The 25,337-nt window shown below is 37.7% G+C and overlaps 1 protein-coding gene across 4 annotated transcripts in view; it reads right to left on the minus strand.

Annotated features, from left to right (window-relative positions):
• Positions 1-24,385, minus strand: part of itsn2a (intersectin 2a) — a 38,077-nt gene extending 13,692 nt beyond the window's left edge. Inside the window, exons 1-18 of one of the 4 annotated variants that reach the window (XM_020714499.3) lie at positions 24,249-24,385; positions 18,669-18,735; positions 11,533-11,625; positions 11,344-11,407; positions 10,780-10,952; positions 10,467-10,688; positions 8,564-8,657; positions 6,152-6,294; positions 5,930-5,993; positions 4,936-5,073; positions 3,883-3,989; positions 3,536-3,798; positions 3,312-3,449; positions 3,096-3,236; positions 2,910-2,997; positions 2,683-2,822; positions 999-1,079; positions 422-561 (exon numbers count right to left, since the gene is read on the minus strand). In XM_020714499.3, coding sequence (XP_020570158.1) covers positions 422-561; positions 999-1,079; positions 2,683-2,822; positions 2,910-2,997; positions 3,096-3,236; positions 3,312-3,449; positions 3,536-3,798; positions 3,883-3,989; positions 4,936-5,073; positions 5,930-5,993; positions 6,152-6,294; positions 8,564-8,657; positions 10,467-10,688; positions 10,780-10,952; positions 11,344-11,407; positions 11,533-11,625; positions 18,669-18,675 — 2,096 coding nt within the window. In that variant the 5' untranslated portion in view covers positions 18,676-18,735; positions 24,249-24,385. The other 3 variants (XM_020714500.3, XM_020714501.3, XM_011491810.4) reach the window with 3 other exon arrangements.
• Between the last annotated feature and the right edge of the window lie 952 nt (positions 24,386-25,337).

Consider the following 25,337-nt stretch of genomic DNA (forward strand, 5'->3'; position numbering starts at 1 on the left):
TAACACCAAAAACACAATTTTTTTCAGGTTATTTATCGGAGATTGTAAAATGTATACAAACTGTAAATGAGCTTGTAGAGTTGATTATGGCGCAGTGTTAAAGTGAAGAATAACTTTCTTGTGTGTTTACAATCTTTTCCTACTCTTCTGTGTTTCCATGTACGTGCAGGACTGTTCCCCCTAAATTGTGAGCCAATTAAAAAATGTCCACTTTGTGGTGCCCTGAGATGCTATGAAAACTGGAAGCAGTCAGGCGGAAAGCGTTTTAATCCAATGATTTAATCCAATGATTGCTGAGTTCCTTTCATTCACTGATAGGTAGCTATAAGACAGCATGGGATTGTCTTTTTAATTGTGAGTTGTACTCAGGAGACAGAAATATTCTGCAGATTGTGCAGCTACATCAAAAACAAGTGTTCACCTGGTTGCCTCCTCCTCCTCTCTCCTCCTCCTTTCTCGCTCCTCCTGTCTGTGCCTCTGCAGCTCTTTCAGTTTTTCCTCCTTGACTCTGTACAGGTCATCCAGGACAGCCTGCTGTTTCACCTGTTTCTCCCTCAGCTCCTGGTGCATTTAAAAGGAACAAACACAAGGAGAAATAAAATAAAAAACAAAACGCTGGCATCTTTAAAAAAAAAACAGTAACCACTACAGACATATCACAACTGATGAATTCACAGAAACATGCAGAAATATAAAATTGCATTCATTTGAGGCTGAAATTATGCAGATGAAACATTCAGTGTGTTTTACCCTCAGGGTGTTTTCTGTTTACATAGATATTACAGGCAGAAAAAATCCCACGGAGGGCGAAAGCAAGAAAAAAGGGCGGACATGGCAGCAATGCAGGTTTCAGTTTGACTCAAAAAGCAACAATGAGCAAACACAAGAAACAAGCTGGAAAAAGCGATTAAGGATCAAGCTAAGGAAAAAATGGAGATGACTTAAACAATAATGTTGTGAAAAAGAAACAACAGATTGGGAGGTGAAGAGAAGACAACCTTGATAAGAAGGAAGAGCTGGCTGAGGCAGGCCAGCAGGGACAGAAGGCCTCGCAGGACACAGTCATCTATTTCCCCAAGCTATTAGAAAAGAATATGGAGTGATAAAGACAGGACACAAAATATAAAGAGGAGGAATGAGAGTAGAGGATGGGGTGACAGTAAATTCCCCCCCAAAATGTGGCAAAATAGGCAGAAAAAGATGAGTTTTTAAAGATGCAATGAAAGTAGAATGGCAATAAAAAAAATATTTAAAAAAACAAAGTAGAAAAAAAAAGCATCCAGGTCAAGCAGAAAAGAAGACAAGGAAAAAACACAGGTTAGAACAAGAAGGAAAAGAGTGCTTTTTATTGTACACTTGTCTTTGAAGGTATCTAATAATCATGTGACCTTTAAGTTGACAGATTAAAAAAAATTAAATTCAAGGAGTTTCTTTGTCTCAGAGGGAAAATCTGAGACATTACACATCCTTAGCTGCATGAAAAAAAAATTAAATTAAAGCACCAAATGTAGCTGATATCACAGTGAGTCATCTTAAAAATGTGTTGTATGAGACTATAATTAAATAAAATATGCAAATTGCAGCGATCCTCTAAAACATTTTTCTGCAAGTATGACTAAAAACATCCTAGTTTCGCAGAGGTTTAAAAAGAAGATAAAGAAAAGGTAGAGAGTGCTGCAACTGAGTAAATCAAATTTAAATTGAATGAAGGCTTTTTAGGACTTAAAAAGAAGAAAGTTTACATAAAAAAAGAGCAAAGGACATTCCTAAAAGGTATTAAACTGTGGAGTGGGTGGGGCCAATTATTTTGTATCTAAGCCAGGACAGTTATTTATTATACATTGACTAATATCTGTCAGATTCTAAAGATAGTTAAGCAAAAACAAAAATTTCAGGCAGAAGAAAATAACCACGGTTACAATAACTGTTAAAAACTTGTTTTTGTAGCATTTACCTCATGGTAAAGAACATATATTAAAAAATTAAGCTTAAAATTGCATTTCTGAATTTTTCTTTGGTCAAGTTAGTTTTTGTAAATCAGGAACAGACAAAAAAAATGCTGTTCTTAAGAGAGTGTATTTGTTAGATAGAAAATACAGTGGTGGGTCCCCTGCTCTGCTCCATTCTGATGCATCCACTTGTAGACAACTAGATCCATGTACGTCTTCATTTTCCTCATCTGAACCGGCATGTGGCTCAAAACTGTACGGCTGGATAGCACCAATACTGCCAACCATTTTTGTTGCCCCGGTAATGTTAGTTTGGGGGTGTAAACTAGTGGGATTGTGTGTAAACAGAGAGCTCTCAGCAATGGGAAGAGCAATTGGGGCGATAAACCACACAGTTTTTTTTTTAATTTTGGCTAAATCATCACAAAGAAGAAATTTATTTGCTTTATTTTATTTGTTTAAAATGGAAGTACTGTTTAAAACATCCTAACAAATAAAAATTTAATTATAAGCAATATTTAAAAAAAGTTGTGTTTTTTATTCAGTTTGGACAATTTGCTTGCCAAGCAAGTCCTTCTATTAGGTCTGAGGCAAAAACCTGCACTCATCAGGAGTTTCTAAAATTGTCTGGCTAGCATCACATTTATTGATTTCTGCTTCAGCAGTTAGATATCTGCAAACCATCTCATTGGTCTGGCATAAGATGAGCTGAATCCCACGTTTGCATTCTGACCTTAAGCTCTTTGCTGTACTGCTCCATCTGGGTCAGTTTGTCCGTCGTTTCTTTCTCCAGCGTGTCCAGCTGGTCCTTCAGCCGGCGGCAGTTAACGCTTTTCTCTGTCACATTCCCGGTCAGAGATGTCAAAGTCAAGGCTGCACAGCAAAGGTCAGAGGTCACAGACGCTGGCTAGCTCCCCCAGAGACCAAAGGTTATGCCTGTGTGTCGTGAAAACCACTCACGAGACAGCTTGTTGAGGCTCATCTTTCTCAGCTTCTCCGTCAACCGCTGCTGTTCTGGTACCAGCTCCGACAGCTTCCGTTGCCAGGTCTGCGACGGGCACACAGAAAAGGTTCACGATTACTCACTTCTGGGAATAAGATATGCTAAAAGTTTGGTCAGGCTTAAAGCCAAATAAAGTTTTCAACCTCAAACTCGAGCTGAAGCGTGTTTATCTCAGCAATGCGCCCATCTCGTTTCTGATTGACGAGGTCCACCTCCGCCTTCTGAATCCGCCTCTTACTCTGAGCATCGCGGAGACGGTCGGAAATCTGTTTGTGCTTTTTGCCCTAAGATACAAGGAAGAAGCAATTTACCATTTTCAAATGGTTAGCAGTAGATTTGTCAAAGTATTTGAGTCTCACCACAGCCTCAAGCTCCAACTCCAGACTCCTTTTTTTCGCTCGGAGTCGAGAGATCTGCTCTCGCTCCCCCTCTTTCCTGTGCGCCAGCTCCTCTTTCATCCTTCTTTCGTATTCTTCTCTCCTCTGCCGCTCCATCTCCTGTTTTGATGCCAGAAAGTTACGACAGACGGTTACCTGAGGCGACAATCTAGGCACTCAGTGTATCAGAAACTGCTCCCACTCACTTCTTTCCTCTCCAGCTCTCGCAGCCTCTCCTCCTCCCGCTGCCTCTCCATCTCCCTTTGCCTCTCCAGCCGCCTCTCCTCCTCCAGCCTCCTCCGGTTCTCCTGCTCCCTGGCCTCTCTCTCCCTTTGCTCCTGAGCCCTCTTCTCCTCCCTGTCCCTCCTCTCCCGCTCCTTCCTCTGCTCCTCCTCAAGAGCTAGCCGCCGTTTCTCCAGCTCGGCGCTGCCTCGGGCAAAGTTCTCCTTCAGCTTGTCCTCGTAGGACACTGAAAACAACCGAAGATTTAATGATTTACGCAAAGAAATCCAGGAGAAAACTAAAGATAATATAACTTTTTAAACTGATTTACCATTGCTTTTGCCTTTTTGAGAGGGTTCGGTCTCTGCTGTGTCTATTAAACTAGGAGTTGTGCAGGGTCCCGTTCCGTTAACAAGCTCAACCAGCTTGATTCCTCCTCTAAAATATGGGGAAAATATATAGATATTTTACTACCACACACACAGAAAAGAAAATCTGGAGTGACCGCCATCTCCCTCATGCAGTGCAGCACATCTCCTCAGCATAGAGTTGATCAGGTTGTAGCTTATGGACTGTTGGTCGACTCCTCTTCAATGGCTGAGCCAAGTTGCTGGATATTGGCAGAAACTGGAACACGCTGTCTATTCGCCGATCCATAGCATCCCAAACATGCTTAACGGGTGATATGTTGGCCAAGAACTGGCATGTTTTCAGCTTCAAAGAATTGTGTGAAGATACTTAAAACATAGGGCAGTCCACTCTCATGCTGCAACGGGAGGTGATGTTCTTGGATGTATGGTACACTATTGGGCCTCAGGGGTGTCTGTCCATCCAATATGCCATCAATAAAATACACCTGTGTTCTTCGTCTATAACATACACCTGCCTGTACCGTAACACCAGCGCCACCATGGGCCAGTCAACAACCTGATCAACTCTATGCCAAGACAATAATAGTAAAAATAATAATAATAAACTTTAATTGTATAGCACCTTTCAAGATGAAAGTGCTTCACAGTAAAACACAGAATATAAAAAGAATAATGAAAAAGTAATTTAAAAAAGATAGCTTTTTTAACAAGAAAACATCCCCCTTTAGAATGGTGTTTTATTGTTGCCAGTCTAAGGCACACCTGTGCAATAATCGTACTGTCTAATCAGCATCTTGATATGGCACACCTGTGAGGTGGGATGGATTATCTCAGCAAAGGAGAAGTGCTCACTATCACAGATTTAGACAGATTTGTAAGCAATATTTAAGAAAGATAGTTGTGTTTGTAGAAAATGGTTCAAATCTTTGAATTCATCTCATGATGAATGGGAGCAAAAACCAAAGTGATAAGTTGATATTTTTCTTCAGTGTGTTTTAACTGATATGTGTCACCTGAGAGAAGGAGGCACCAGATCCTGAGGCAGAGTTAGAGGTAGTGGGTATCCGGTCTTAGCCATGTCCACCAGATGCATGGCCAGAATGAACTCATCAGCCCGCAGCTGTCCGTCCTTATCCACGTCAGCCAGATACCTGGATGACAAAATCAGGCCTCACTGGGAGCAGATTCTTACATCTATGTCTCATTCAAATGGATTCTGTTGGCCAACAGCAAAGAGCCAAAAGCTTTTATTATCTGAACGTCACCATGGTAACTTATTCTGAACAGCCTCCATGCTGCAAAGAAGTAACAGAACAAATCATTCTGCATCTTCAGAATTATTACATGCATCAAGCCTAATCTATGAAATAAAACTTGTAACACTGTGTTCCGACACTTTATCTATTATTTATTACTACATTAGCGGTATTCCTTCAAATAATAAAAAATGAAAAAAGTGCAAAGTCTGAATTTAAAAGGCACAAAAATTACGCAATAAAAAAAATATTCCTTTGAAAAAAGTGATTTTATTATTTTTCTCATTTTTAGTTATGTCAACTTTATTTAAGATTGTCAACAGTGCTTTTTATCTTTTTTGTTGTTGTTGAAGTTTTTGGAATTTTTTAAAAAGTTCCACTTTTTGACTGCTGTAATAATGGGTCCAAAAATTTGCCATTCCAAATGCCCTGGTTTACAATGATTGTTTTAAACATATCCTTCTTTAGTGTGGCTTGTTCTTTTTCACACATTCTAAAAAGGATTTTAGTCATATTTTTCTTCTAACATGCTAAAAATACTAAAATGAAATTTATAAACTGAAATAAATTTACTTTCTGTTACTGTTTTAAAAGACTGTCTTAAAAGTCCTTTTAAGATCCACTTTAGTGGGTAATTATTTATTTAGAACAAAAAAAATGATTATGTTATATAATCATCTACAAAGATTATTTTATTTGTCCCTAATCTGACCCCACAGATTATCGGTAGTAAACATGTAACTAAACTCACCAGATAGTAGCCAGTTGAGTCTGGGTTAGATTAGATGCCATCAGAGCATTTCGAACCTGTGGTCCTGCAAAAAACAAAAAAAAAGTCCATGAGTGGATCGCAAACCTTTGACAAGTGGGATTAACAGCCCTTAAAAGCATTTTACTGATCCAGAGTCTGCTCTGCTGATTTTATAGAAGCTTTTTTTTTTCTCCCTCAAAGACATGAGCATGTTGGACCCACCTGACAGGTAGCCACTCATGAGTTTGTCCAGCGTGTTGAACTGTTGGCGGTACTTGAGCCTGGAGGCCTGTGGGACAGCCCAGTCACCTGCTCCCATCTTTGGAGAGGTGCTGGCCAGAGATGTGGTGGATGAGGAGTTGGAGCTGCAGAAATCCCCCCAAAAAATATACTCAAGGGAGTGCAACAATAACAGTAGATGGTCAGCATTTTCTCTTCCCAACTTTTTCTAATCTCGACCAGAAACCACTAATTGCTGCGGGACTCCCTACTGCTATTTGGCTCCCCTTTAATTAGCTGGAGAGGAAGCTGCAGCCACGTATAGGATGACTCTGAAAAAAGACGGCATTGTATTCAGAGGCTATGCTAATCACTCATTTTGCTTTAATGAAAATATTGCAAGAATGGCACCACTGATAGACCGCTTCATTTTATTGTTACTAAAACTTTAATAAGAGGAGAAAATGAAGAAGAAAAATGGAATAGATTAGAACGCTCCTCCCTTTCAGCCCTGAGGCTTTTTCCTCTTTGTGCATTTCCACAAGAGTTTTCATCTTTTAATTAATTCTGGAAACATCTGAAAGTCTCCATAAGAGCATGGTATGCAAAATGTATTAATTTTCTTTTAACAGAAGGAAGAAAATGTTTCAAAATAAAAGGTGAATTGGAAATACTCTCATGCCCTCATTAAAGCAACAGTACAACACTGACCTGAGGCAAATATATTGTGTGGAGGCAATAGGGTATTCCAAACAATGAAATCAGACCTCTTGCTTATCCTTTTCTAAAACTGCCATGAGGAGTGTTACGGCTATTTGATACTCAAGGGAATCTGGATCTCACAAAGCCTTCTCAAGCATTGTTTCTCTCCCTCTTCTTCTCTATTACATCCTAGCATTTTCACTGTTGCAGGTGGATCCTAAATACTTCCAACAAACTCATAAGCTGTTAACATTACACCAGTTTTTATATGTGAAACTATAATTTATTTCAAAGACGAATGTCTAAGCTTGCTTTTCTTTTTATTCCATTATTTTTTTTTCTATCTATTTTTTTATTTTTACGTCTGTATCCAATATAATTTATGTGGCTAACGCTGACACATTTACAGGAATATTTATTGATTCCAAATTTCACTGTTTAATTATAAAACTGGCTAAATAAAGAAGGTGTATTTTAGCAGTCGGTTCATCCTTGCAATACAGGTATTAAAGGATATATAAACACATTTTCATTTGAGCGCTCAAGAAAAAAGTCGATAACATGAATCAATCAGTCATTAAAAATGCTTTGAAGAACTGAAACAGTGTTGAGGGACCAGTCTCTAAAAATGACTTTGAAACCAAACTAAAAACTCATAGAAGAGGTGATAAATGAAGACAAAGCAACATGAAATAGTTTGAAGACTTTGCTAAACAAAACTACAGTCAATGTTTATGATCTAACTATAAAAAAGAGGTTAAACAAAATGATTATAGCAAGAAAGTTGATGTCAACCTAAAACTTAATAAGAAGACAACTAATCATTCCCAAAACTTTGGACTTTTAATAATTTCACTGTTTTAAGAGAAGTATATTACATTTCATAAACAGCTTTTCTTTGTGAAAAAAGACAACATTCAATGATAATGACGGTTCTCAGCTTGAGTAATTTAAAAAGAAAAAGTCAATTCTCCAAATTGCTCGTTCAGTAGAGATGACACCCATAACTCTAAGAGAATTTTTTTTTTATTTCTTTCATAGGCTCTTTATTAGAAGATGGTTAGGAAAAGAATTACTACCATAAATACAACAAGAACAATTTTTATTTTTTCTTTAGATTAATGGAGCTTATTCTCAGAATTAATTTCATTTGATTTGATGGATAACGCTTTTTGGTGCAACTGCAAGATTTAATTTTTAAGTCATATTTGCAGTTGAGTTATGTGGTACGTTATGTACATTTAATAAAAGCAACAACATCAATAATAATAATAATACAAAGTTGGCTACAGATTACTGAAATAGTTTGACATAAAGAAAATAGCAGGAACAAATACAATTAAAAATATATTCCTTGTCTATTAACTGGTAACATGGGGGTTTCATACTCCACAAATTAGATTAAAATAAACATCTTTATAGAATAAAAGCATGGATCAGAGCAGCATGGCAATCACAAAAAAAGACCTCCCTGTTCTTGCAGTATGTCCTGTTTGTATTCAACTCCAGCCAGCTTCAGCGCCTGCTGCCAAAAAAGATTTCAAAATGTCCTTCCTGTTCTGTCTGTTATCAGAGTTTCATCTGTGTCTTTCTCTCCAAAACGCTGCTTCCTTGTGAGCACTAAAGCAAAAGCTCAGCTATATTTGAATGAGGCCGTAGCTGATATGAAATGGATTAACAGCTTCACCTGTTGGTTGTTGCTCATGTTCTCACCTGCTTGATCCCAGGTCCAGCAATGAGTTGGCCTTTGACATGCCGGTGGATGGAGAGAAGGCCATAGGAGAGGAGAAGCCAGACAGAGGAGGGCCTGCAAGTGTACATTTATGGAAGACACCATTTCAGTTAAAAAACATTTTCTATTTCAACCAATTTGGTAAAAAAAATAAAAAAATAAAGAAGCAAAAAATGTATTAAATGCCCCTGAACATAGCTTTATCAGTAGCAGGGATAGATCAAGGTGACCTATGCCTGAACAAAAAAAAAACAGATTGAGACTGCTACACTGCTTTTTAAAAGGAACTCTGGGAGTAATATGTATTCATCAGCAGTAAGAGATGCGCACAGAATGAGAGAACACTAAATAATAGACTGATCTCACACTTCCATTAAGACTCCTCAAGCCACAGATTTAACTTGAGTAAATCAACATTTAAGAGTGAAGCCAAAGAACAGATGGAGGTGTGAAAAGAAAAGAACAGAGCCGGATAGAAAGAGGACAAAGACAAAGAATAAATGACAACAAGGGTTCTACAGATTGACCCAAACTTTGCTTTTTTTAATTTTTTTATTTCAGAGATTTAGAGTCTTTCTTGTTGAGTAATATTTAGACATGTGCTGCACAAATATGAAAACATATTTTGAAATATGTCAAAAATGGAACAAAGGTTAGTTCCGTAAATGTGTTATTAGATTTGTTTTACAGTATTAGTTTAGCAGGAACGAATAATATTAAAACCTAACATGTTTCTAGGCATATCAGAACTCTTAAATGAACGCTTTCAACTTTTAGACTGCATAGTCAAAATAACCAAGTGTAAGACCAAATTCATTTTTTGTCTGAAAATTTGAGTTAAAAATATCCTTTTTCTTTCTATTATCATACTTCAAACTCAATAGCAGTTTCATTAAAAACATTACCCTTGTCAGAGAAGTATCTATTACACTAGAGGTTACTGGGAAATAAGCCAAAGCAATCTCCAAAAGGTCTCTGAAATCAACATGTATTTATTTGATATTTCACCTTTTTCTTTTTTTTACCCTTCACCTACTATGTCTCCTCAATAAATTTGGGACAGTTTTGTCTGGTTTCAGTTTAAATTCATTAAATATAATTCATTTGTCATTTCTTTTCCTAATTTTACTTGTTTACCACCAATAATTGCTGTAGTTTGGACCTTAAAGGTAACACATGTGTGGTGACAGATTTGATCAACATTCAGAATTAAGTAGTTTAAATTAGATGACTAACACTGCAAAGTCAAATACTGCATTGAACAGTAAAGTTCCAGTTGAATGGATGCAGAAATGTGTCCTGCCAGCCTGAGGCTGCTTCAGGTGCGTGTGAGTCTATGGTTTCTATTTAAGGTCTTTACTGTATTTTCTTTGGGATGTGGGAGGGGCTGAGGGCTGCCCCTGCTGCTTTGTGAACAGAATGACATTTAAGTTCTTTCTGAAAACTCCAAAAAGTGTTTAGTAGCACCAGAAAATGTAAGCGTCTCAATAGTTGCCTTTTGTAACAGCTCGTTCTTGTAGAGGTGATAAAAGTCGTTAACTGTTGCAACAAAATTACACCACTACAGACCCCCCCCCAAGAGGAAAAAAAATTGGGATTACAATAAATTATCAATTGTTATATTTTGAGACTTGTCAAACACCAATAAAAGATTTAATTTTTTTCCTTTGGTGATCTTAGTAATAGGATTTTTGTGTGTATTTTTGGAACGTCCCAAACAACAGATAGAAATACCTAAAACAAGGTTTCATCAACACTGTTTCTGAGTATTAAGCGCTGAAATTAAACATTGTAATCTCTGCTTTAACTGGCACAATTAGCCTTTATCTTGACTTGTTTGCAAAAGAACTAAAAACTATAGAGTGGCTCTACAGGAGAACCAACCTGCACTGTTGGGAATGGGAGGTGGCGTTAGGAGGCTAACATTGCCATTGGAGAGCCCAGAGTTTCCAAAGGAGGAGTTAAGGGGCAGGGTCATTTGCATTGGCACCAGTGGAACCATGGAGGGCAAAGGGGGGTTAGCTGGGATAGGAGTTAGGGAGGGCATGATAGGCATGGTTGACATGGATGATAGACTAAGTGACAGGTTTGGCATAGATCCCATTCCTACACAAAAGAAACACACAGGTAAATGTAAGAAGCCTGTGATTGCTGTTAGAAGGCAAATTAGATCATTGCTGTATTAATTTTGTCTTACCGAATCGTGCTGAGGGGACAGGGCCACTAGAATTGGAATTAGGAGGTTGTTTCATGATGGTTGGCAAGGAAGAAGGCAAGTTCCACCCCTGTAGCCTATGCTTAATAAGTTTCATAGCGATGGAAAACTCCAACCTGTCCATCTTCCCATCACTGTCCAAGTCCGATAAATTCCTGCAGGAGGATGGGGAGAATCTTCTGTGTGCAATGATCTGATTACATAAAACTGTACATTCCTAGTATCCTTTTTCCTTCACAGAGACAATATATAAATGCAAGTTACACAAGGGACAAAGCACTGATGGGATTGAATTTCAGTGGCACTTTCTAAACAAAGGCCAATACACACACGGGTTTTGATGACAGCACACCCACATTTTCTCCCCCCTCTACAACCCAGTTTTATTAGGTGTGGCGGCCTTTGCAGGAAACGGGAGCTCAACAGGAAGTTGAAAACAGGCTCTTGTACTAAACTGACTGACCTAAAACAAAGCTTGGCCCTTGTGACCCACTTGCTGTGACTTCATAAGGAATTTTGATAATGATTCACTGAGTCTTTATTTACCAAATCTCAGCCAGGACAGAAGCAGGCAGGCCTGACTGGAGAAAGAATTTCCTCGCTTGCTCTCCTGCAAGTAAAAAAGCACCACAGAATTGGAGAAAGATGTCAAACTGATGCTGCTTTATTCTAAATGACACTGCTACATACTGTTCAGAATAAAGTATCTACGGTAGTTCATCTGCTATGACCTACCTGAGACATAGCCGAGGATGGGGCTGAGAGAATCAAACTGTTTGTCATGTTTCCCCCTCTCCTCGGGAGTGATGGCCCACACACTGGCTTCACCTGGACCCAATCAAAAGACATTTGAGACGAGGAGACATAACCCTAAGAATACGCAAGTATGCATATTTGTAATTTACCTCACCTGGAGTGAGGCAAAAAAGTATTGAGTCAGCCACCAATTGTGTAATTTCTTCCACATAAAAAGATGAGAGAGCCCTGTAATTTTCATCATAAGTATACTATGAGAGACGAAATGAGAAAGAATATCCAGAAAATCACCCTGTATGATTTTTAAAGAATTTATTTGCAAATTATGGTGGAAAATAAGTGTTTGGTCACCTACAAACAAGCAAGATTTCTGGTTCTCAAAGACCTGTAACTTCTTCTCTAAGATGATTCTCTGTCCTCCACTCCTTACCTGTATTAATGGCACTTGTTTGAACAGGTTATCTATATAAAAGACACCTGTCCAGAACCTCCAACAGTCACACTCCGAACGCCACCATGGCCAAGACCAAAGAGCTGTCTAAGGACAGCAGAAACAAAATTGTTGACCTGCACCAGGCTGGGAAGACTGAATCTGCAATAGGTAAGCAGCTTGGTGTGAAGAAATCAACTATGGGAGCAATTATTAGGAAATGGAAGGCTACCATCAGTAACACACTACGCTGCCAGGGACTCAAAATTTGCAGCACCAGACGTGTTCCCCTGCTAAAGTCAGTACATGTGCTGTTCCGTCTAATGTTTGCTAGAGAGCATTTGGATGATCCAGAAGAGGATTGGGAGAATGTCCTATTGTCAGATTAAACTGAAACAGAACTTTTTGGTAAGATGTGTACTTATATTTGGAGTACAAAGAATGTTGACTGCATCCAAAGAACACCATACCTACTGTAAAGCATGGTGGTGGAAACATCATGCTTTGGGGCTGTTTTTCAACAAAGGGACCAGGACAACTGATCCATGTAAAAGGAAAGAATGAATGGGGCCATGTATCGTCAGATATTGAGAGAAAACCTCCTTCCATCAACAAGGGCATTGAAGATGAAATGTGACTGGATCTTTCAGCATGACAATGATCCCAAACACCCTGCCCAGTGCCATAAGAAGCATTTCAAGGTCCTGGAGTGGCCTAGCCTGTTTTCAGATCTCAAGCACATAGAAAATCTTTGGAGGGAGTAAAAAGTCAGTGTTGCCCAGTAACAGCCCCAAAACATCACTGCTCTAGAGGAGATCTGCATTGAGGAATGGGCCAAAATACCAGCAACAGTTTGTGAAAACCTTGTGAAGACTCACAGAAAACCTTTGACTGCTATCATTGCCAACAATGGGTATATAAAAGTATAGAGTTGAACTTTTGTTACTGACCAAATACTTATTTTCCAATATAATTTACAAATAAATTCTTCAAAAATCAGACAATGTGATTTTCTGGATACTTTTCCCCATTTTGTCTCTTGTAGTTGAGGTATACTTATGATGACAATTTCAGCCCTCTCTCATCTTTTTAAGTGGGAGAACTTGCAAATTGGTGGCTGACTAAATACTTTTTTACCCCACTGTAAAAGAAAACAACAGGATTACTTAAAACAGGATATAACACTATTGGAATGAAAAGAGGTAATTCATTACAATACAGTCCACTACTTAAAATACGATGTATTATGATAGGTTGCATTATTGTAAAACATGTTACAATATAAAAAGTTATACCAGTTACAATACGAGTTTTGTCATGAAGAGTTACCATATGATGAGATTTGCGATGTGTGTGTGGAGTTTAACGCTCGTATAGACTTATGAACCAAAATAAAAGCCACAACTACAAAATAACGAGTTAGGGTATGATGAATTCTGAAACACTACAGTACAATGCAAGATATTACAGAACAAGTTACAATACAACACATTAGGATACAACAAGGTCCAATACAACAAACTAGGGTATGATAAGTTCTGAAACACTGAACTACAATACAAGGTGTTGCAATACAAGTTATAAAACAACAGACTACTATACAACATATTACAATAAAGAAAGTTACAATACAACATATTATGATACGACACATTACTATGCAATCGGCTAAGGTGCAATGAGTTGCAAACACTAACAGTTCTAAAAATTACTGTGGATTTGAAAATGAAAACTAGGTTTGGGGCAGAAAACGTCAACAGCAATCTTGGGAGGGACATCTCTTTAGACCCCATACTTTGCATTTGCAGTATTTTACACGAGAAACATTAACCAAAAACCTACTTCAAGTCCTGGTATGAAAGAAAACTGTAGTATTTTCATGGCTAAAGTCCCAAAATGTACAATAGTATAATAAAAAATAAAGCACATTGTCAACCACAAATTACAGCTGAAACTAGGCCTGCACAATATACCGCAAATTTATCGTTATCGCAAGATCAAGCTGTGCAATATGCATATCGCAAAACACAGCAAAAATTGCAATAAATGGTTTCCTTAAATGTGCTAAAACAATCTTATGGCAGCTTAAATAATTTAACGAATCAAATAAATCCCTTTATGCATTTGACCAAACGGATAGATTCTTTAACGTTGTTGACCAATCAGATGGAGCCCTTTTATGTTAGATGTTCCATCCTATGTCAACGAGGGTCATTTGGAGTACAATTCTTAAACTGTTGCAATAAAATGGGAATGATGTTTGTGGTTGTTTCGCTATTTGTTTATATACCGCAAATGATATCGTTATCGCAATATTAATCCCTCATATCGCATATCGCAAGTTTTCCTCATATCGTGCAGCCCTAGCTGAAACTAAACACTACTGTTTATAAAATCATCAGTTAAAACATTTAAAGCAACATTTTTTTTAGAATGAATAGGTTTGTTATTCCACTCCATGATTTTTGAAAACAACAGAAAAGCATGTATGCTTTCGCAAAAAAGACTGTACATTTTAATGCACATTCTCAGAATATTGCAAAACTCTTTAGCAACCATGTTTTTTGTTTGGCTCATGGATTATTCCTGTTAAATCTTGAGTGTAAAGACCTATAAGGCTAGAAGGTGTGTCAAAGAAGGTTGTCTGGTGCTATTCTGTTAACCTCAGTGGGTGTCTATTGCAGAAAGTCAACTCAAAATGTTTAACTACTAGCACTATTGTGGGTTCTGTGTGTCTGGAGATATGGCATCCCAGGAGTAATTTTCTTCTTTTCTGCAGGCTCAGGAAATGCCACCCTGCCCATGGTGGAGCTTCCACCCTTGCACTAACCCAAACATTCCACAGGCTCCTTCGGACTGCACACAGACAGACTTCATCCCTGAGGAGTGACACAATTCCTTGCAGAAGGCGTTACTGCAGAGTTAGGATGACTGTTCAAATGTTTTCCAACAATTGGGAGCAGCTTCAATCTGAAACTGCAAGATGTGTGTCCAATTATACTTTACAAAAACACAGATCCATTGTCCTGCACTGCTTTTACCAACCAAACGAACCGCCCAAAACCACAACAGGCTCGCCCGTTCAGGTGCAAACTTTATCTTGGCAAAGCTGCTTAACAGCGCCTGACCTACTTCTGCCATCGACCACGTAAAACGTAGCTGTTAAAAAGGAGAAAGTAATTATTTTTACACCAAGATGTGAGTACTCTTCACTCGTCTCATTGGCTTTGAAAGACCCGTTTAGAGCTACAGTAAATGAGAAAAAGGGGGTGATATTTAGCACAGTACCGCTGGGACATGCAGCAAGTAACATGGTCACAGTCTGCCCGTTGATTCTGGGTTTGTATCTCTGTTAGAAGCTATGTGCAGAATTGGGGCATCACAAAGCTTCTTACACAACAATGACCAACATCTTTCACAAGCTGACATCTGCTCATAGAAGCACTCAGTGCAAAACTGAAAATACATCTGTCCACATGGTATTTAGTGCTGTCTGGAATCCAACACTGACAGGAGATGGAGGCTGAAGAAGGGTGGAGCTGCACTGATATATTAGTGGAAGTAACTGCCTGACACAACGTTTACTTTTAGGGTTTCATTTAAGAGATTCACGTCGATGAAAATTGGTGTTTTTGCTTTTCTCATGATGGAGGACGTGTGTCTTGGCACTCTTCATCTTTTCGTGGATTTTTATTCGGGTTTGTCCGTTTGTTTGTCTTTTTGTTTTACGTTATTTCTGTGAATGCTCACATTGAGTACAGTTGACACAAACTACTTTGCTACTTTTTGATATTTATATTTTTATATTGAGTTTTATTCTTTTTATGTCTACTGTTTCTTAGTCGACTGAATGCCATTGGAATTTCGTTGTAGAAATATAATGAAAATAAAATCTCTGAATCTTGAATATGCATAGAAAATGAAGCCTAAAATTACATTTCTGAGTATTCTTTATTAAAAATCGCAGCAAATAAGGATCAGACGAAAAATGCTGTTTGAAAAAGCGTGTAGTTGTGGCGTAGAAGCTACAATCAGCAGGCCACAAGCTCCCTGCTCTGCTCAAAACTATACGGCTGGACAGCTTCAGTATTGCTGTTTTTGTTGCACCACTAATGTTAGGTTTGGAATGGGAGGGGCTTTAAGCTAGCGGGAGAGCATGTAAACAGATGGGTGATGGAATATGGGGGTGGGCTTACACCGTGCCAACTAGGCCTGCACAATTAATCGCAAATTTATCGTTATCGCGATTTCAAGCTGTGCAATATCCACATCGCAAATAGTTGGTGAAAATCGCAATAAATGGTAAACCTTAAATGTTAAAAACAATCTTATGGCAACTTGAACTATTTAATACATTTAAAAAATCCCTTTTTGCATTTGACCAATCAGATGGAGCCCTTCACGTTGTTGACCAATCGGATGGAGATTTTATGTTAGATGTTGCCCTCCTGATTAGACGAGAGTCATTTGGAGACTAATTTAAGGTATTTTGACTATTATCTAAATTAAACTTTTGCAGTGAAATGGAAATGTCTGTTTTGTTTTTGCTATTTGTTCATTTATCGCAAGTTATATCGTCATCGCAATATTGATCACTGATATCGCATATCGCATGTTTTCCTCATATCGTGCAGCCCTAGTGCCAACAGTCCCGCCCAAAACTCAAAGGCGAATTTCTGATGAACTCCTGCCGCTCTGCAGAAACTATGTCCTAGAAAGCGACAGGTTTTTAGATTTTTGGCTAAAAACAACCTAATCATAATTCAAAGACCACTGGGACACTTTTACAATTGAACCAAAGATGATCACAGTGGGACTTTAAAAACTCCCCAGCATTTTAAGACACAACTTTAGCTTTTGTGTAGATGCACACTTTTTTAAAACAATTTTTTACACTGAATACATTTTTTTTCTCTTGATGCTAAGCTGTGCAGCCCCAAGGATCCATGCTTGAAAGGTTGAAATGATTTTGGAACCAGCCTTACAAAAGTCTAACTCGATAACGAACTGAAACCGTCAAGAGAATTGCTGAGGCATGTTAATTAGGCAAATTGGGTAAATTCAACAACTCGTGTTCACAGGCTGGAATAGATTTCTTGGTCTGATGAGGCCTAACACAGCTCGTTCATATAATTTAAAGAGAGTATCCTATTTTAAAGTAAGCAGTGGTCTTTACATCAATTCTTTTTCCAGGCACAACTCTCAGTGTTGAAGCTAATTGTAGCCCAGTATAAGCTATTTTTTTAAAAAGACTTTTCCTGTCAAATGCTTAAATCTGAGCTGCATGGTGGTTAGAACTCTTGCCTTACAGTGAGAAAGGCTCTGGTTCAAATCCCAAATGGGACGTTTCTTTGTTTCATGTTCTCCCCATGGGTTTCCCCATGATTCCTCCCACTGTCCAAAAACATGTGTCATAGGTTACTTGTTATCTTCAAATTGCCTCTAGGTGTGGATGTGGTTGTGTAGCCCTGTGACAGACTGGCAACCTCAGAGTGTACCCCACCTTCACCCAACAGTGACTGCGTTGTGTATAGCAACCCTGTGACATAGAAAGGGGCTCGGCGGGTTCTAAAGATAAATGGATGTTCATATCTTGCATCAGAATTTAACCTTTTGCAGGTGGCAGTACCTAAGAAAAGCAAATAAAAACAGCAGCTTTGCAAAAACCTTAAAGGATTAACACTAGAGCCTGTTAGCCAATATTGACGCGCATCATATGGAGGCTAAACAAACACGTGTGCAATGGCTTCCATGGCAACGTTACCTTTACGGGTCTTAAACTGCTTCATCTCGCTGAAGAGTTGCACTAGGGTGATTTCTGGCTTTGCCGTGATGCTACTTCAGAAAACACTTGAGTCAATCCCAACATGAGCTCACTCCAGTCTACTGGGAGACACAGCGCTAATTCTCCATTTACTATTTACACTCCTAAAACATCAGCTTCAAGGAGATAATTCTACCTTCTACTTTAAATAACACACAGGGTGTGGCAAAGAGTGAGTTCACACATGCAAAAAATGATTTTATTTAGCATCGTATCCCATAGTCCATCTGGAAATTCATGGTAAGACATGGCTTAGCTTCCTCCGTTTCCAAGGAGAAGTTCATCCTGTCCGCAATCTTTTTCAGAATCTTGTTTTCTGTGACTGCGTCACTTTGATGCGGTCTAACTTGCTGGGACCGGGTGATTTGGCACCACCTTAAAGTGTCTGAACACACAAACACCCACACACACACCTTTTCTCAGAAGCATTTCCCACTGAGGGATTTCTGGAAGGGAGCTATGCTCTGCCACGGTAGAAGGAAACACAAGTATTACCCATACAAGCAAACACTTGTGAGCTTCACAGTTCATAGAAAAGGTCTACCAAAACAAAAAAAAACAGCATAAAAAAATGCATATATTTTCCTTTAAGCCCTTTAAGGGGTCCTCCTCTGCTGGGTAGACAATAAAAAACCTGAAGATCAAAGATGGGCTGAGTTAAAGTCTTATCCGTCAATGAAGATCAATATCCCATTAACATGATCTCCCACCATGCATTGGGGGCAGAGCAGTGGCACAAAAGGAGACCAAAATCAGACAATTAAAAGAGATCAACATTTGTCCTTTTTCCTCATTTTCAGCCCTCGTCGTTTGTTAAATAACCACAAACTCTGAGATTCAGGACACAAACGGTGCTTTTACCATTCATGGCTGCAGGTGGAAGGCTTGAGAGGGAAGTCCTCTGCTTAGCTGGCTAAGTCTCAGACATCTGCAGGAAAAAAGGAAGAAGAGCGTGAGTGTTGGCCAGCAGGATGCAAAGGAGGGGGCATCAAAATAATACCCCAAAAAAAGAAGCAAAACAGGAATATATAGTTTACATAAAATCTTAGCCATGACAATGCAAACAGTGACAACAGATGGAAGGTGATGTAAGAAGGCAGACGACACAACAGATGGGGGTAAACAATAGGATGATGGGCAGCTTACAGAGCGCTTGTGTCTGCGCACTGCACTTTTATCACTGATTTTTGGCTTTCTATGCAAATACTTTGTAATAATGTGAGAAAAATGCGTCATTTTTCTTAAAATACCGTTAAAAAGTCCCTTCTGCCAAAAAAGCATGCTGAATAAACCACTTTGAGCTAGAGAAATGCTCACTGAGATGAGTCTTTTGTTGTTTTTAACATGTTCTTGTGGCATTTTTATGATGATGGAGGACATATATATATATATATAGAGAGAGAGAGAGAGAGAGAGAGAGAGAGAGAAAATTAGGCGAAAGATTGCATTTCTGAGTATGAAAATATGCAGATGATTCTATTAGTGATGTATAAAAGACACTGCTCTGCTTCATTGTGATGAATCAACTTGCAGACAAATGGATCCATTTACGTCTTCATTTAATTGATTGATTAATCAATTATTGAAAATGGTTAAATTGATTGACTTCTAATGATATTACTTCACTTGCTCCAAAAATTGATAAATTGATTCAAAAATCTTTCCTAATGTAACATAATTTTGCACGTTTTTAACTTTTGATACTTGATGAAATTTTGCTATGAAAATCTCGGAAACAGTGTTTTGTCTATTTTACGGACATAGTATTTTTTTATCATATTAATGACTTTTATAAGTAACATAATCTGCATATATTTTATATAACTGATCTGCATTTGCCATGTTGATTTCTAAAAGTTATTTTTAGATTAAAATTAAGTAATTCATTTTTGTCATGTGCTTTATTGATACTTTATGATTCTTAATTCTGTCTGATAAAAGCTAAGAACCGGATATTGATAAATCATGTAATAAAATGGTTATAGTATAACGGCGTGGGATTATATAAGTTCGCCTCCTTCCAAGCAATATTTATTAATATGCCTAATTATCCCAAGTTTGATTAGTTACTGTATGAATATATAACTGATGATTGTATTGCTTTTGTGTATTTCTATTTGATTGCTTGAAATAAACCATTTCAAATCAAATCAAATCAAATTTTCCCTATTCCAGCTGATATCTGGTTGAAAACTGCACGGCTGGATGGCTCCAATATTGATTGCCCTTTTTGTTGCACCGGTAATGTTAGGTTGGGCTTGTGAGAGGTTGTAAGCTAGCACAGGAGAATGTAAACAGAAAGCTCTCAGCAACGTGGGAGGGAAGGGGTGGTGGGGTTGCTTCACACCAACAGTACCGCCCACAACTGTGCCAAATTTCTATTGAACTCGTGCCGCTGTGCAGAAATTATGTCTTATGGAAAATGACAGGCATACCAGTAATCATAATTAAAAGACCATTGGGAACACTTTGAGGATTTATCACAAGATGATCGGAGTCGGGCAGACAAAGTGCAAAATTCAAAATGTGTTTTGTTTGGTTACAAAGAACAGTTTTTATATCACTAGTGATTTAAAACTGAACAAAGTGGCACTCTGTTTATAAAATGATTTATTCTTGAATGAGAACCACATTAATTACCTGAAAAGAAAGTTTCTTCATGGATTTTAAACCGGAAACAATAGCAGATGTTGTCATATTTGCATCAAGATTTGACAAACGTCATCTGATTTTAACGAGATGTCAAAATAAAAAAGGGTGAGATTTTGAAATAGCAGTTCTGTCTTTTAGCAGCACGCTTACTATAGTTTCACCCATTCTTCAAACGATCTAATGAAATCTTTAATGATTTGTCATAATTTCTCATTATAAGAAATACATTTTTTTTCTAATTAGTCGTAATTTCAGCAACTTTACTCTAAATAGTTTTACCGATTCTTCAAATGATTTTATGAAATCTTAAATGATCTGTCGTAATTTCTAAATTTGAATATATTGCGGCTGTTTCTAAAAGCTTTTCAGTCATTCAGTCTGATATTTTTGATTGCATGGCACCATGAACACTGTTCAGTAAATATGCTTTCTTTTCATTCCATAAGCTCAGTTTTTCCTTCCTTAATGAGTCTTTGCAGACAGACCTCATATTTTATTTCCTTGTTTCGCCTCTACAGAAGCCTAAAACAAAAGATTCTGCTCCAAATCATTCCACTTCCCTTTCTCCATTTCTCATTCAGAGTCATGCATCTCTTCTTAAGCAGCCACCCCCCATTAAGCTCTTATTACACTGTCCCCCTCTTATTGACTGCACTGCTTTAGAGGGAATTCCAGTGGTGGTGGTGGTGGTGGGGAGGGGCTGCAGCTATGTTCTCATGTCACAGCCTACATGTCCCATTCCTGCCTTTTACCTGAGAGGAAGCGCCTCACAGTGTGCCCTCCTCCCCTGCAGGCTGCTGCAGTAAACCACTGAAGTCAGCTTCTGCTTTGTAGAATAAAGGGGAGAGCTGCTCATCACATTCAAATAAAAGTGTCCTCGAGAAAATTTGGACACAGCAGAACCCTTTCAGATATTTTACAGATATTACAAATACAGATATTTTGTTCTTCTGTTGTAGTTGTTGTTTTTCAATTTTCAATCGTTTTTGTTCCTGAACAGCTGTTTGTTTTTGGTGTGAACTTCATTACTTATTACTGTATTTTGGAAGAAAAAAATTGTTGTTTTGTTTTTTAGGCTTTTGCAACTGTATTTATTTAATATTTATTTAATAAGAATCTCATTTTTGATAACAATTTTCATAATAATTTTAATAATAATTTTTATCACCTATCTATCTATAGAAATTCCAAATATATTGTGATTCATTTGTAAACAATGAACAACAAATTGAATAAATTACTGACTTAAATGCTTTATTTCAATTATTTTTATTGCTTTTATTCCTGCACTGATACACATAAAAGTACTTTTTGGTTACTTTGAGAATATATTTAAGAAAGCTGAGATATTTTTGTATGAAATGTGTTTCTGGTTTGTAGAAAAATAAAAAGAACACTTATAGTAAGCACATTTTTTTTTTATTTTTTACATTTTTTACTAAACCTCTGAATTCTGCAGAAAAGACCAGAATTTAACAAAAACACAATCATTCAAAATCAAATACTAGTTTTGACTTTGTAAAAGTAAAAGTAGGACATTTTGTTCCTTTTTTTTAATTGGAATTTGTAAAGAAAATTATTGTTTTGCAAATAAACATCATATATTTAATCCCTTTAATAACCACTGATTTTAATTTCCATACGTCTGTTTTTTATTTTTTATTTTTAACAAAGCCATGTTTAGCTTATATTCTTGGTGGAAAAAACTTTCAAATATTCATTTTTATACATTTTTTAGCTTCAAATTGTATTGCAGAAATAATAACTGCTATGAATATGTGTGTCTTCAAAATGAACCGATCTCTTAATTCTCACCTCAGCAGAAGCTGTAAATCTCTAACCAACTTCCTTGTGTTAAAAAAAAAAAAGTAACTTATGCACAAGCTCTGTCAACTATTTACCAAGCACTGATTCAGCCGATGAGGTGTTTCAAGAAGCAAGATGCCAAAAATGAATGCCCCATAATGACTAATTCATAATAATTATAATAATAATAATGATGAACTCTTATTATGTCCATGACTATCTTGAAGATAAACAGCACCTGAGCTGTTAGCACACATGCACTCCTCATTCAAAAGTACTGTTTGAGAGTTTTTTTTTTTTTTTTGAATCACATGTCATCCACAAACACGTCTGCAGAAACAAGCGTGTTTTCTAATCCAACCTCCTAGTCCCTGAATCGGACAGGCCTCACTGTGCAAACAGGACACATCCTGGTTTGAATCAACACCGTGTAAACAGAGGACACCCTGTGCTTCCACACCGACCGAGCGACCGAGCCACCTCACAATCATACCTGTCATCATGCTTCCAAATGCAAAATATGAGAAAGATTTTAGAGATAAACTAAACTAAACCATTTTAAGTTTATATTTGAGCTTCTAAGGAAGGGTGGATTAAAATTGAGAAGTGATTCATGATCTGATTAGGATTGAATCAGGAAAGAGTGTTTTTTTTCTTTCTGGACACTGATGAAGAATCGGGGCGCTTTGCGACTGTGCCCTGCATGCTGATGGACACCTGTGAGCACCCGTCAGATATAGCATGTCAATGTGAGGGCCGGCGTGCACGAGCGTGTCTTCACGTGCACGTCTCACACACAGGGGAGAGCCTGTTCTGACGGACACAGCTCCGGAAGCTTTGAGGAAGAAAGACTCCTGTGTGTCTTTGCACCGTTTGTGTTTTAGCATATTCAGGACAAAAAAAGAAAAAGATACCTCTGTTGTGATGCAGGGGAAAATCTGCATCAACTTCCTGCAGCATAAATTCTCAGTTTTTACTCATAATACAAACGTTTTTATTAATTATAAACATTTCCATGCTGTTTTTAACACATAAAACTTGTCATAGACATGCATCTGGGTGTTATGCAATTCACCATCTTGGCAGGTGGATACACAACAGTCCCTGCTGGGAAGGGGCCAGATGTCCAAGTTCGCTCAGATCAGCAAAGAAGAAGCTTCTGTTTTTCACCAAACACAGCAGAAATCTCCTCAACAACCTGCAGTGAATGAAGCGTAACCTGCCACACCTCCCATTCAGCAGCAGAGACACTAGCCTGTGGCGTGCTCCCTTAACGCCTGATATGATGACACCTTTTCATGTCAAGCCAACAAACGCCCTCTCGTGTGAGGTGTAGCTGTGTGGTCGGCTCCTTAGGGGTGTGCTGCTGAAGTAACACTGCAAGTTCACACAAACATCTGTAAAATATGAGACTGACAATCGACGATTGAATGACAAATTATTACAAGTGACACGTGAATGCACCACGTCTATAGGAAGAGCTGCAAAAATCAGTGTCATAATGTGTAAGGATGTGTAGACCTTAAGTTAATATTGCTCCAGACAAAAAAGGAAATACAAAGCAAATAAATATATTTATTGAAAAAAAGAGATTGGTTTTCTAACACTTAATGATTTCAAAATAAAATAACCTCAGTGGTAAATATAATAATTTATACAAAGCCATTAAAAAAGGGAGAAAAGCAGACAATAGGTTGCCAGTCAGGATTCAGACAAAGCTTTAAAGAGAATCCACTCATCCGGATCATTTTCAGGTGAGAAAAGCATCACTGCAGCAAAACAATCCACCGTGGATCTACGTTCCACTGCGTCGCTCATTAGGCTGCACTGACTGTGGGTTTAATAAAGCAGAACATCCCACTTACCTTGAACTAATAGGTGAACGAAAAATAAAATCGAATAAAATGACAGTATTGAATATATCCATATGAGTCACATTGCACAGCGTTTGGCGAAGCGGCGGGAGGATTTGTAATCATTTACCTGTTGCTGGAAAATAGCGGCGGGCTTTGACATCCAGGCGGAACACCGAGCTACTAAAGAGGGAGGATCGTTCCAGCGGTCGGGGCGGGCGCGAGGAAAATGGGCGTTTCCAGTTGAACCGTCAAGTTCCAATGTTATAATATGTTGGCAGGAAGAGCTTCCGGCTTTGCATTTCAAAATAAATGTATCCTAATTAAACTGACGTTCACTGCCTTTTGCAACTGTTTTTTTCTTGTTTTTTTTTTTTTCACTTTAAATTTTTTAATAAAATAAAAGAAAAAATAACGTGAAGCAGTTCCAGTTAACAATGATGCAAAATGGTGTGAGTGCTGGAGGAAGCAAGATACAATATTGGTTGGGTCCACTGTCCTGCCAATAAAAATAAATTAGTAAATATATTTGTTAACCGAGGAGAGTTTGACGGGTGAAGGGTGTGTTGGGTGTTTTACCTTAATATTGTGTAGTTTTGAGGTTTTTTGTTTGTTTGTTTGCTTGTTTCTTTGTTCTAAATGTTATAGCGCTTCAAGTTGCGCAGTGTATGCGAAGCGCTTTTCAATAAATATAGTTTGATTTGATTTGATAATTAAATAATAAAATAATAATAATAATAAAACCCCCTAATTTACAAATGTATAAAATTGAGCTCAAATTCAAACAGTAGATTTAAAAGAATAGTTATCCCCCTTGAATTTGAATAAAATAGGAAAAAAGCAATAAATAAAAAAAGAAAAAACAGAAACCATGCAGACTAGAATAGAGAATATATGTTTTGTTATAGTGTAAAGTTGGACCTTTTAACACAGGACTCAATAGTGGTCTTTTCTCAAACCAGGTTCTAGTGGTCAAATGAACTTTATATTTGGTACTTCCTGGTTTGGTTCAAGTTTGTTGATAGAATATTCTGTCTTCCTTTAATCAAATCTCAAGACGCTGAGTAATGTAATTAAAATGAGACTGGTAATTAAGTAGATTAATTTCCCTTTTTGACTCATTCTCAAACAAAAATAAAACTTAAAGATTTTGTTTTATTTCCATACCATATTCACATTTTGATGGATCCCAGATGACGTAGGGAACTACAAGATCAAA

This window comes from Oryzias latipes, chromosome 24 (assembly GCF_053564925.1).
Source record: "Oryzias latipes strain Hd-rR chromosome 24, Olatipes_Hd-rR_3.1".
NCBI lineage: Eukaryota > Metazoa > Chordata > Actinopteri > Beloniformes > Adrianichthyidae > Oryzias > Oryzias latipes.